The sequence below is a fragment of the Cetorhinus maximus genome, chromosome 5, assembly GCF_964194155.1.
Source record: "Cetorhinus maximus chromosome 5, sCetMax3.hap1.1, whole genome shotgun sequence".
NCBI classification, from domain to species: Eukaryota; Metazoa; Chordata; class Chondrichthyes; order Lamniformes; family Cetorhinidae; genus Cetorhinus; species Cetorhinus maximus.
The window spans coordinates 79,464,926-79,478,149 of NC_135883.1; the positions used below are offsets into that span (position 1 = coordinate 79,464,926).

The following is a 13,224-nucleotide window of genomic DNA, read 5'->3' on the forward strand; positions in this document are numbered from 1 at the left end:
AAACTGGAATGGGGCGGGGATCCCAGAATTGGGTCCCACTTGCCATTTTTGAAGGGCTCCTAATTCAGCCCGACTCAGCAAAAAACCTGGGCCTAAAACTCACTTCATTGCTTTTGCATAGAAAATAGATTTCTGGATTTCAAATATTCATTCCTGGTATAATAACACAACTGTGCTCATTTCATAATTTTCCAACAAATTGCTTCAGGATTGTCCACATAATTTGCATATGCTTGTAACATTGTACTTACTTATCAAATTTCTCAAATTTGTTTGGGTATGTTCCATTTATTTTCACTTCAGATCCAGGCCAGAAGAAGGTACCTGCTTTCAAACCCTGATACATAGCTGTCAGCCACAACTATTCAAAGAACAAAATTATATTTAATACATGTTTATGTGATCAGTGATTCACATCAATTAGGACAGTAGAGCTCAGTGATGCAGTTCATTGGAATACTACCCTCTCACCCTTGCATTTTTTGCTGCTTTTGTCCAGCATTGTTGGCTTCAACCACTTCCAGGCCAGACACAGTATAGCCAAAAACAAAGTAAAGCTCTCTTTAATCTGTCCAAACAAAGGTTCAATTATTGTCCATTGATGTAAACCAACTCTAAATGGCTAAGAGCTGATGCTCATCCTGCCAAATGACATCGTGTTGATAACTCTAACATTTTCTGGGCCAGATGTTTCGTATAATTATTTAAAGATTCAGTAGGGTGAGTATAAGAGTTCCACTAATGGTGGAAGCAAGAAATTGTATATAAGTGAAATTTATAGGGATGGGAAAAATTAAAAAGACAATAAGGTGACAAAAATTTTCAAAAGTTTTAGGAAGGTTGAAAGGGCATCTGAACCTAATCTTTGATGAGGTTGATGGGATAAAGCATCAAGAAATGACAGGTCAAAATGAAGGAAAAGAAAGCCCAACTATAGGCAAGTGATGGAGTAGCTCAGTATCTGATCCCCCACCATTGTTCAATGTAGCTGTATTGGAAGTCATACTGCAGAGCTGATTGTGCACTGGAACAATCTAAGCACCTTTGCTAAAAGTCCACATTGAGACATGCTTAGCTGGAGGTGCAGATAGGTTTGATGTTGCAGCTGGCGCAGTATCACAGGCTCTGCTCACCCCCTGGTCTATGTTAGCAGCAGGCACTGATACAACAATTCCCTAGCTCTTTGCTGACCCAGACTCTGTGAAAACAGAGATAGACAATATAACTTAAAGGGTAAAACGCTAAAGGGGTGCGGGGGGTGGGGGGGGGCGCGGTGGTGTGCAAGAGCAAAGGGACCTAGGTGTATATGTGTATAAGTCATTGAACATGGCAGGACAGGTTGAGAGAGTAGTTAATAAAGTATACAATATCCTAGCTTTATTAATAGAGGTATGGATTACTTGTGTTAGGAAATATAGATAGTTTAAATTATATTTGTATTTTGTGGGTGTTAGGAATGAGCTTTAGCTTTAACATTAAAGTTTGATTTGTATTTCTATATCCGTGTGTTACGAAAAGGTCAAATTGAGTTTTAGTTTCACTTTAAAAGGTGCTTGCATTTCTAATGAGAGTTTTATGACTGTTGCAGCTAAGTTAAACAAACAAGAGTAGAGAAACTGGGCTGTTGCCTAGCAGCAAGGGTCCAGAGAAGCAAGACCCTCCCACAGACACACAAGAGAAACTATAAACAGCAGTTTGATTTGGAAGTTGTTTGAGTTCAGTTGGTTTTGAAAGTAGCTGTCAGGAGAAACTGGAGCAAAGGGAACAGATAGCCAGTCCCAAGCTAAAGAAAAGATCCCAAAATCCAGGGGAGTGGAACAGGAGAAAGTCGCAAGAAGACCTTTTAGTCAAGTGGAAGGACAGGAGCCTGGAAAAGGTCCTGTTAAATGAAGTTAAGAGTGAGGGCCAGAGAGAAAGGCTCCAAGCTCCAGATTTAAAGAGACAAAAGCTGCAGAAAGTAGATTTAACGTGAGAACAGCTTGCAAGAGGCCAGAAGATCCAAAGAGATGGCAGAAGGTCTACAACTCTTTGCTATGGACATGTGAAGCAGTGGTGTACTGTTGACAGCTGAGTCGGTGAGAGAGAGTGTGTGGAAGACTGTTTGAATGCATGTGGTGACCCAGGGGAGAGGAAAATCGGAAGGAGAGTTCAAAACCCTGGAGGTGAACCCTTGCAGAAGGCATCTGAGAGGAAGCATTGGTCTGGGAGAAGATTCCAAAACGAGTTCTTGGAAAGTGGAGATTGGAAACCCTCATGTGAAAGAGAGAGTTCAGTGAGACAGATTGGGTCATGATGTGACAAGCATCTGGCGTCTTTGAGGAAAGATCCATAGCATCTGGTTGAGGTGGCATCTGTCACTTGGTTTCAGAATGTGGTGTACCTGACTACAGGTCACCATAGGTTTACATGGACTGTGTACTTACTGTAAACATTAAAGTATAAGAAAGCTTTTGTAACTTGTGTTATCCTTTTATATCTGTATATCTATAAAGGTATAGTTGTGTGTGAAGGAGTATTGTAATATAGTTCATCTTTTCTTGTTAAATAAATGTTTTATTCTTTTGTTAAAAGTTCACTAGCTGACTCTGGTGACTCTGTTCAATAGCCACTCTCCACATATCTAAACAAACAAATTAAAAGTTAGGATCTATCAAGCTGGGTTTCACTCTGGGATCAGGCTTGTCCAGGGGTAACCTCAACTGGGATCATAACACATGAGAAGGATGTTATGTTAAACTTGTATAAAACACTAGTTCAGCCACAACTGGAGCATTGTGTCCAGTTCTGGATGCTGCACTTTAGGAAGGATGTGAAAGCATTAGAGAGAGTGCAGAAAAGATAAATGAGAATGATCCAAAGGATGAGAAAATTCAATTACTTAGATAGATTGGAGAAGTTGGGACCATTTTTCCTGGAGAGGAGAAAGTTGAAAGGAGATTTGATAAAGGTATTCAAAATCATGAGGAACCTAGATAGGGAAAAACTGTTCCCATTGGTGGAAGGATCGGAAATGAAAAGGCATAGATTTAAGTAATTGGCTAAAGAAGCAATTGACACATGAGGAGAAACATTTTCATGCAGTAAGTGGTTAAGATCTGGAATGCACTGCCTGAAAGTGTGGTGGAGGCACATTCAATAGAGGCATTCAATTGGGTTATTATCTAAAAAGGAAGAATGTGCAGGATTATGGGGCGAAGGCTGGGTAATAGCACTAGGTGGATTGGTAATTCAGAGATGCGCAGACATGATAAGCCAAATGGCCTTTTTCTCTGTTATGACAATTCTGTGATTCTGTTGGAGGCAGTTCAGAAGAGGTTTAGTTGATTGATATCTGGAATGAGTAGGTTGTCTTATGAGGACAGGTTGGACAGACTGGGCTTGTTTCCACTGGAGTTTAGAAGAGTGAGGGGTGACTTGATTTAACTATATAAGATCCTGAACAGTATTGACAAGGTGGATGTAGAAAGGATGTTTCCTCTTGTGGATGAGTCCAGAACTAGGGGGCACTGTTTTAAAATTAGGGGTCGCCATTTTAAGACAGAGATGAGGAGAATTTTTTTTCTCTCAGAGGGTTGTGTGACTTTGGAACTCTCTGCCTCAGAAGGGGGTGGAGGCGGGGTCATTGAATATTTTTAAGGCAGAGGTAGATAGATTCTTGTTAGACAAGAGAATCAAAGGTTATCAGGGGCAAATGGGAATGTAGAATTCAAAACTCAAGCAGATCAGCCATGATCTCATTGAATGGTGGAGCAGGTTTGAGGGGCCGAATGGTCTACTCCTGTTCCTATTTCTATGTTTCTTATGTTCCCCACATTGGTGCGGGGTCTTGTTCTGAAGTTAGGGTAAAGACATGTTTCACCTTGTAATGCCCACGTAGGGCAGATACTTCAGTGTGCCAGGGAGTGGCAGAGAAAGTTCCCATCTGAAACAGGCTGGAGCTATATTATGATATTCCAATGATGTAAAAATAATATCATGTTTGCCACCTCATTTTCCAACCTTTACAATAGATGCACATGACTTCCAAATCACACCATGTAAAGGGATGTCCAGAGTTACTAGGCACTGAGTTGTATATGGAAGTAATTTTCAAAGATGTTATAAGGACACTCATTCCACAGTTCACCAGAAATTTCTGGTTGGATTTTCTTACTTCCTTTAAACAGAGCCAATTCTGCTGGGCTTGATAATTTCATGAATTCGGGTTTATCAAAGTGTGGGGTGTTCATGTGGCAAATTGACACCATTTAGGCACCCTGTAGTAAATGTTTTTTAATTAAATGCAAGCTGCTCTGCCAGGTGCACTAATTCTGAAAACCCATCTCTCTGGTAGTATATGAGGAGATTGGACATGATTTTTCTTCTTTGACCTACTGCTTTTAATAACAAGTATTTGGCAATAATTTGTAAGAATAAGTTGTAGTTTGCGAATTGCCATGTGAAGTGCAAGGAGATGTGAAATATAGGGCAGAATTTTATGGCCCTGTTGCAGCAGGGAAAGGCTGTAAAATGCGGCGAGCCGTTCAAAATTCCATTGACTTTGGCGGGACCAGAAAATCCCGCCGGCAGGAGGGGGTGTAAAATTCCACCCATAAGCTAAATTATGAATGCCTGCAAAATGCAGAGCAGAGGACAGATGTATCCTGTCATGAAGGAACTAGTGTGAAATGAATGTCATGTAAGGTAAGATCTCCTCATGATGTTAGATAAAGTTATGGATTAATTTACTAATAATTGCATACTAATTTATTTGCTGATCTATTGTTGTAAGGGTAAGATTTTCTCTTTGATAATGAAATAATCTGATCAAATGTTAAAGATGCAATAGCTCAAGTAGCTTTAGAAAGGCAGTAGTTTGAGTAATTCCAAAATATAAACTGCTTGCTTGAAGAGACCTCTCTGTCTAAAATAGGATGGTGGGTCTCAAGGAAGTGCTTTTGATCAATGAGTAGCTGAAACTTGTGAGCCACATCAACAAATGCTATTTTCTGTGAAAGATCAATGAAGTAAGCTAGTTAATGTATTAAAGGTTGATTATTGGTCCAAACCAAAGAGGGGGAGAAAAACAGGATACATCTCCAAGATTGTGGGAGGATTTTAACTAACATTACAAAGGAGAAGGCACTGTAGCTTGTAGGGGTGGATGTAATGCTGGCAGGAGCCTAACACCTATCTCGCTAAAGAAGCTGAACAAGGAGAAATAGACAATACATGCTACTCTGTCCGGTTACCTAAAAAGTGATAGAGGCTCTGTTTGGAACTGTAAATTACTGCCTAAGCACTGTAATGTGTTGATTTCCATTATGCGTTAATAAAAGGTCTGTTGTAACCAATTGGTATCAAGTTCGAATCCCTTGGATTATGACAAGTATCAGACCAAACCATGGGAGGCAATGGCGTTGTGGTATTGTCGCTGAACTAATAAGCCAGAGACCCAGAGTAATGCTCTGGGACCTGGCTTTGAATCCCACCATGGCAAACGGTGGAATTTCATTCAGTAACGATCTGGAATTAAAAGTCTAATGATGACCATGAAACCATTGTCGATTGTTGTAAAAACCCATCTGCTTGACTCATGCCCGTTAGGAAAGGAAATCTGCCATCCTTACCTGGTCTGGACTACATATGACTCCAGACCCAAGCAATGTGGCTGACTCTTAAATGCCCTCTGGCCCAGCAAGCCATTCAGTTGTATCAAACCGCTACAAAGTCTGAAACAAGGAATGAAACCGGACGTACCACCGGGCATTGACCTAGGCACCGGAAACGACAGCCCTGTCATTGCTTCTTACTCTTTACTAACATCTGGGGGCTAGTGCCAAAATTGGGAGAGCTGCCTCACAGGCGAGTCAAGCAACAGCCTGACATAGTCATCTTCATGGAATCATATCTGTCCCAGACACCACCATTACCATCACCATTCCTGGGCATGTCCTGTCCTACCAGCAGGACAGACCCAGCAGGAGTGATAGCACAGTGGTATTCAGTTGGGAAGGAGCTGCCCTGGGAGTCCTCAACATTGACTCCGGACCCCATGAAGTCTCATGGCATCAGGTCAAATATGGGCAAGGAAACCTCCTGCTGATTACCACATACCGCCCTCCCTCAGCTGATGAATCAGTGCCCCTCCATGTTGAACACCACTTGGAGGAAGCACTGAGGGCAGCAAGAGTGCAGAATGTACTCTGGGTGGGGGACTTCAATGTCCATCACCAAGAGTGGCTCGGTAGCACCACTACTGACCAAGCTGGCTGAGTCCTAAAGGACATAGCTGCTAGACTGGGTCTGCAGCAGGTGATGAGGGAACCAACAAGAGGGAAAAAAATACTGGAACTCAACCTCATCAACCTGCCTGATGCATCTGTCCACGATAGTATTGGTAGGAGTGGCCACTGCACAGTAGTTGTGGAGATGAAGTCCTGCCTTCACAGTGAGAATACCCTCCATCGTATTGTGTGGCACTACCACCATGCTAAATGGGATAGATTTCAAACAGATTTTGCAACTCCAGGCTGGGCATCCATGAGGCACTGTGGGCCATCAGCAGCAGCAAAATTGCACTCGAACGCAATCTGTAACCTTATTACCATCAAGCCAGGGGATCAACCCAGGTTCAATGAAGAATGCAGGAGGGCATGCCAGGAGCAGCACCAGGCATACCTAAAAGTGAGGTGAAGCTATTAACATAGGACCACTTGCATGCCAAATATCATAAGAAACCAATGGATCAGATCAAAGCTCTGCAGTCCTGGACATCCAAACATGAATGGTGGTGGACAATTAAACAACTCACTGGTGGAGGAGGCTCCACAAATATCCCCATCCTCAATGATGGGGGAGCCCAGCACATCAGTGCAAAAGATAAGGCTGAAGCATCGCTACAATCTTCAGCCAGAAGTGCCAAGTGAGTGATCCATCTCAGCCTCCTCCCGGGGGTCCCAGCATTACAGATGCCAGTCTTCAGACAAATCGATTCACTCCACATGATATTAAGAAACAGCTGAAGGCACTGGATACTGCAAAGGCTATGGGCCCTGACAATATTCCGGCAATAGTACTGAAGACTTGTGCTCCAGAACTTGCCACGCCCCTAGCCAAGCTGTTCCAGTACAGCTACAACATTGGCATCTACCCGGCTATGTAGAAAATTGCCCAGGTGTGTCCTGTACACAAAAAGCAGGACAAATCCAACCAGCCAATTACTGCCCCATCAGTCTATTCTTGATCATCAGGAAAGTAATGAAAGGGGTCATCAACAGTGCTATCAAGCAGCACTTGTTTAGCAATAACTTGCTCACTGATGCCCAGTTTGGGTTCCGCCAGGGCCACTCAGCTCCTGACCTCATTACAGCCTTTGTTCAAACATGGACAAAAGAGCTGAATTCCCAAGGTGAGGTGAGAGTGACTGCCCTTGACATCAAGGCCGCATTTGACCGATTGTGGCATCAAGGAGCCCTAGCAAAATTGGAGTCAATGGGAATCAGGGAGAAAACTCTCCACTGGTTAGAGTCATACCTAGCACAAAGGAAGATGGTTGAAGTTGTTGGAGGTCTCAGTCATCTCAGCTCCAGGACATCACTGCAGGAGCTCCTCAACCAAACCATCTTTAGCTGCTTCATCAATGCCCTTGATTCCATCATAAGGTCAGAAGTGGGGATGTTCCCTGATGATTGCACAATGTTCAGCAGCATTCGCGAATCCTCAGATACTGAAGCAGTCCATGTCCAAATGCAGCAAGACCAGACAATATCCAGGCTTGGGCTGACAAGTGGCAAGTAAAATTCGCGCCACACAAGTGCCAAGGCAATGACCATCTCCAACAAGAGAGAATCCAACCATCGCCCCATGACATTCAATGGCGTTACCATCACTGAATCCCCCACTATCAACATCCTGGGGGTTATCATTGACCAGAAACTGAACTGGACTAGCCATATAAATTCTGTGGCTACAAGAGCAGGTCAGAGGCTAGGAATCTTGCAACGAGTAACTCATCTCCTAACTTCCCAAAGACTGTCCACCATCTACAAGGCACAAGTCAGGAATGTGATGGAATACTCCCCACTTGCCTGGATGAATGCAGCTCCTACAACACTCAAGAAGCTTGACATCATTCAGGACAAAGCAGCCCACTTGATTGGCACTCCATCCACAAACATTCACTCCCTCCACCACCAATGAACAGTAACAGCAGTGTGTACCATCTACAAGATGTACTGCAGGGATTCACCAAGGCTCCTTCGACAGCACTTTCCAAACCCACAACCACTACTGTCTAGAAGGACAAGGGCAGCAGATAGATGGAAGCACCACCTCCGGTAAGTTCCCCTCCAAGTCGTTCACCATCCTGACTTGGAAATATATCACCGTTCCTTCATTGTCACTTGGTCAAAATCCCGGAACCCTCTTCCTAACAGCACTGTGGGTGTACCTACACCACATGGACTGCAGCGGTTCACCACCACCTTCTCAAGGGCAACTAGGGATGGGCAATAAATGCTGGCCCAGCCAGCAAAGCCCTCATTCCCTGAATTAATTAAAAAAATCACCCCAGGTTATGTGTGACTTGACTTAATGTGGGTTTAGGCGAATAATGAAACACTGAGACTGCCCAAATGTACCTCATGTAGAACACTTACAGAGGGAAAGAATTTTCATCCCATTAGTCCAGATAAATTCTAACTAAGGTCCCAGAGCTAAACAGTCAGTGTTTCAACCTGTCACATAACCCAGTGTCCCAGCAGCTGCATTCTTTTATTTACATTTCATCTCATTTTTCAGTTATATTACCAGCAGAATGAATTTCTGAATGTAACAGTTCAAATTTGCCACCTGCCCTTAGCAGTTTCACTGGAAGTAGCTTTCACCCACAAACAAAACTCATATTCAATGGTAAAATAAAAAGGAAAATCTGCAAATGCAGGAAATCTGAAATAAATAACAAAATAAAAACTGTAAAGACACTGCAGATCATTTAGCATCTGGAGCGAGAACATGGGTTCTGATGAAGGGTTTATGTGCAAATTCCATAACCTGTTTTTGTTTCTAGCTTCTATGTATTTACAGCTTTGTCTATTTTAATTAGTACATTTTGCACTGTATAGTTATTTTTTTATCATCACTATATAACACACAATGAATGCATATAGACACTACTGACCTAGTTTAGATCAATAATTTCCTAGCACTGTGCCATTTATTTCACTGCACTGTCCCTTTCTGATTTCCATGTGATCACGCATGCATGCATCTTAAAGGGATGCTGGTAGTGCACAGCCTTTTTGTCCCTGGGTGCCACATTCCTCTTTGTCACATGAACATGCATCTGCACAGCTTAGAAGGAGCATTGGTTCAGACAGAATCATTCTCACACCATTCTTCATGCTCAGATTTTCAGACATCAAGAACTGACATGATTTGTACTAATTTCTAATTGTACAAAAATAGAAATATTATACACTTTACTCACTGGTTGTCCTCCCCACCAAACTGGATCGTTTTTTTCATCACCATGCAGAGAGAAGAATTTGTTCAAATTAACATCATACATGTTGTTATCAACAATGCCATGTGTTTCTGAGTACAGTCCCTGTATAAATAAAAGTATATTGTATTTAACTTCAGATTAACTGAATTCATCACTTACTATTAGAGTTACTGCCATATCCTGACAGCAAAGAGTAACTATACAAAAGAAATAGCTAACAGATAATCAGATAGGGACGAGAATTTACTTCATTGTTGAAGTTAGCCAAATCCAATTAACGGCCAGCCAGCATGAAAGCTGCGCTGAGAAGCTCAGCGCTGCCGGGGTGGGGGCGGGAGGAGTGCGAGTGCAAAAGTCTACATATGCATGGGGGAGTGCGCACTGAAAGTTTCCTGAAGGAAGGGAGCTGCCTCAGTTTCATGTCTTAGGTAAATTAGTTTGTTGGCCAACCGAACTCTAACTGCATGCCTTCCTATATTCTCATCAATTCCTGCTTGCAATCAATAACGGGGAGAGACTGATGTAAGAATAAACAGTGATGGTTTATTGAGACATAGGGCAGAGCACCAGATCAGAAGTGCTCACTCAGAAACCTCCAGAACTAGACTTAGAGTTCTCAGTTGCCCGAGCTGCATTTTGATTCATCAGTGCTGTCACATGATCAGTACATGTGCATTCTCTTAAAGGGACAAGGAACCTCACTTCACCACACTCAGGGTCTGCTCGCCGACGCATAAAATGACACGCAGTGACGTCGGGCAGAACTCCCGACATCACCGCGCCCCATTTAAATTTTCAGTAAGGCAGGGGTGCAGCAAAATCAGCTGCGCGCCCGCTGACCTGTCAATGGCCAATTGAGGCCATTGACAGATCAATTAAAGTAATTAGTGGACCTGCCTGTCCAACCTTAAGGTTGGCGGGCAGGCCAGGAGCCCCGGCGGCAACTGGAAAAAACATGAAACCTCATCCACCAGCGGGATGAGGTTTCATGTAGGGTTTTAAGAATTTTAATAAAGTTGTTATGGAAATTATGAACATGTCCCAACTCATGTCACATTGTCACATGAGGGGACATGTAAGGGAAATATTTTATTTCTATTTTTAATATTATCAAAAGTAGTGGCGATCTCCCTGAGGCAGCACTTAGCCTCAGGGAGATGATTGCGCTCTTTCGTGCGCATGCGCTAAAGGGCACACCCTCAATTTTGGGATTTCCCCCGCCCGCACAGGGAACGCATAGCGCTTCTGTATGGACATCACGCTGGGCAGGCCTTAATTTTCCCACCCACGTAAAATGGTGCCATGCCTCCGATTGGGGGCGCCGATCAGAAGTGCGCCTGCACACGCCCGCCCATCAACTCCCCCCCCCCACCCCACCACTGATGGGGGGAGATATCTGTCCAGGGAGCTGAAGAAAATCAAGAATAAACATTTTGAGAATGTGAAAAACATGTCCCGACATAGGACTCACTCACATGAACAACGACTTGGTAAAAATGCTGTCAAAATATATTTTTTTTAATTACTGTTGGAAACCTCATCCCACCTGTGGAAGAGGTTTCCTAAAAAATCCAAAGGCCATCTGGCTGGTTCACCCACCACCAACAGGTGCTGGACAGGCAGCAAAATATTGCTTTTAATTAATTGATTAATGGTCTTAATAGGCCTCTTAACTGTTGGCAGGCATGCTGCCGACTCTCGCACGTGCCCGCCAACACCGAAATATCACGTGAGTGCACAATGACGTCGGGACACTCACCTGACGCCATCGCACGCTATTTTACGCCCTAATCGGGTCAGGCACGTGCCTGCCTGTGGGACATGAAATCCTGCCCTAAGTGTACAGACCTGAATGCCAGTAACTTGCCAATTTCCAGATCACTCAGTGCAAAGGAAGTGGTAGCAGTGGCAATTCCAGTGCGGAAAGCCATTCTGTTAGCTCAAGGTCCTTCTAACATTGTGGGCTTTTCTATGGAAGCACTGCCTGCCCAAATTCTAGGGAGACACTCCTTTAATGTTTCTCCAGAGCCAAGATCCAGTGTTTCCACATCTGGCATGTAGTTCCACCCCTCCAGCCGCCACGCATCAACCACCCTAACCCCCTCCCCCCCCACCCACCCCTGTTCAAACCCTGAACAGCTGCTTCCTCCCTAATTTTTCATTGGACCCTGGGCCCCAAGAAAATCTTGGGCCTACATAAATAACAATATCTCATTGGAAAGAAATTCTCCGTCATTGTTAAGGGTAAATTTTACAAAAAAATACCTTCCCAATGGGACACCTCCTTGAGAGCATTTGGGGAAATCACAGGGACCTTCCCCATGATTTCACCAAATAACAATCCTGATGTGGAAGGAGACACATCAAAGTGCACATTCATAAAATTGATCATTAAGAGTAAAAGCATTTCCCTAACCTTTTCAAATGTGAGAAGTTTTATGTTAAATGCAAAGGAAAGCAAACAGCCATTTAGTACATTGTAACGAGTATTTTCAATAATGTGCCATTTGGGAATCTTTCAGAATCTGTATGCAAAAGAGGTTTGCTTCTAGCATTACTTCAAACAGCACACTTTCTTATTGATGCAGAACAATCACTAAAAATTATATAAAAAAGCAAATCAGTAATTTCCTACTGCCATTCTGCTCTTGGGATGGTAAAAATTCTTGAGTCATTGTGAGAATGGGAAAAACAGTAAAACTTGGAAATGAAGGATGCCAGTTAAACTTGTCAGGACTGATCTTGAATTGTTTAAAATGGAAGATTGGTATTACAGATGCCAATATTACTTAGTGTTACTGGAATTTGACATTTTGAAATGTTTTTCCTCTCTGGGAAGCACTGCCCAGTCCTCCACTGTGTTCCTGCACAATGCAATGTCTGTTGTAATTTTTACCATTCATGCCAATCTGGACCAGCTGTGAAATCCAATTGAAAATTTGGGCAGAAATCCCAAAGTGTACAAGATGGGAAGAGATAAATGCCAGGAAAAGGTTTTACTGAAGAGGGACGTATTTAAACACAGGTGACAGCTTTTGTCTCCTTATCGTTCACTGATTTCAGTCTTTGGTGACAGCAGACTGTTGAGTCCACAGACTAACTAGCTTGATACCATGTCTTTATGATCTTGTTTGCCCTTTTCATTTCTGAAGCAACACATTCTACAGAACATTAAACGAAAGTCACTGGGGCTTAAAAACAAAACTTACCGTGACAATGGTGTAGTGATTAGGAAATGTTTTAGTTGGGTACATGGCTCTCAGGTACTGGGAATGTGTTCCACAGGTCTCTGGAATAATCACATCATGTTTAATTCTATTTCTAAAAGGTCAAATAAAATTTCATTTCACTTTAGTTATAGTTTCACGACATAATCTCAGTTTACTTTGCTTAACATGGTACAAAATCAATTTGCTTGACTTGTGCAGAAACAATTCTAAGGGGCATTTGCACTACAATTGTAATATAACTACAAATGCAACCTAAATCTGCAGTCTGGAGCTGATTTGATGCCAAAGCAATGCAAGTGAGACACCTTGAGATGAAAAATCATTTTCTACTGACACTAGAATAAGAATGTAAACGCACTGACTATATATGATATAAAATCACTACAGTTTGATTACTACATGGTACATTTGGAACATGATTTCATTAAGTTGACCTCAACCAGCTGTGAAATCCAATTGAAAATGTTGGAAATCTCCTAAAACGTATGGTGAAACCTTGGGACTTAT

The 13,224-nt window shown here is 42.7% G+C and overlaps 1 protein-coding gene across 1 annotated transcript in view; it reads right to left on the minus strand.

The window, feature by feature from the left end:
- Positions 1–13,224, minus strand: part of LOC144681114 (venom phosphodiesterase) — a 163,680-nt gene that overhangs the window by 112,054 nt on the left and 38,402 nt on the right. Inside the window, exons 6-8 of the mRNA XM_078542845.1 lie at positions 12,697–12,776; positions 9,470–9,589; positions 252–361 (exon numbers count right to left, since the gene is read on the minus strand). Of these exons, the coding sequence (XP_078398971.1) occupies positions 252–361; positions 9,470–9,589; positions 12,697–12,776 (310 nt within the window). The remainder of the gene's footprint in view (positions 1–251; positions 362–9,469; positions 9,590–12,696; positions 12,777–13,224) is intronic.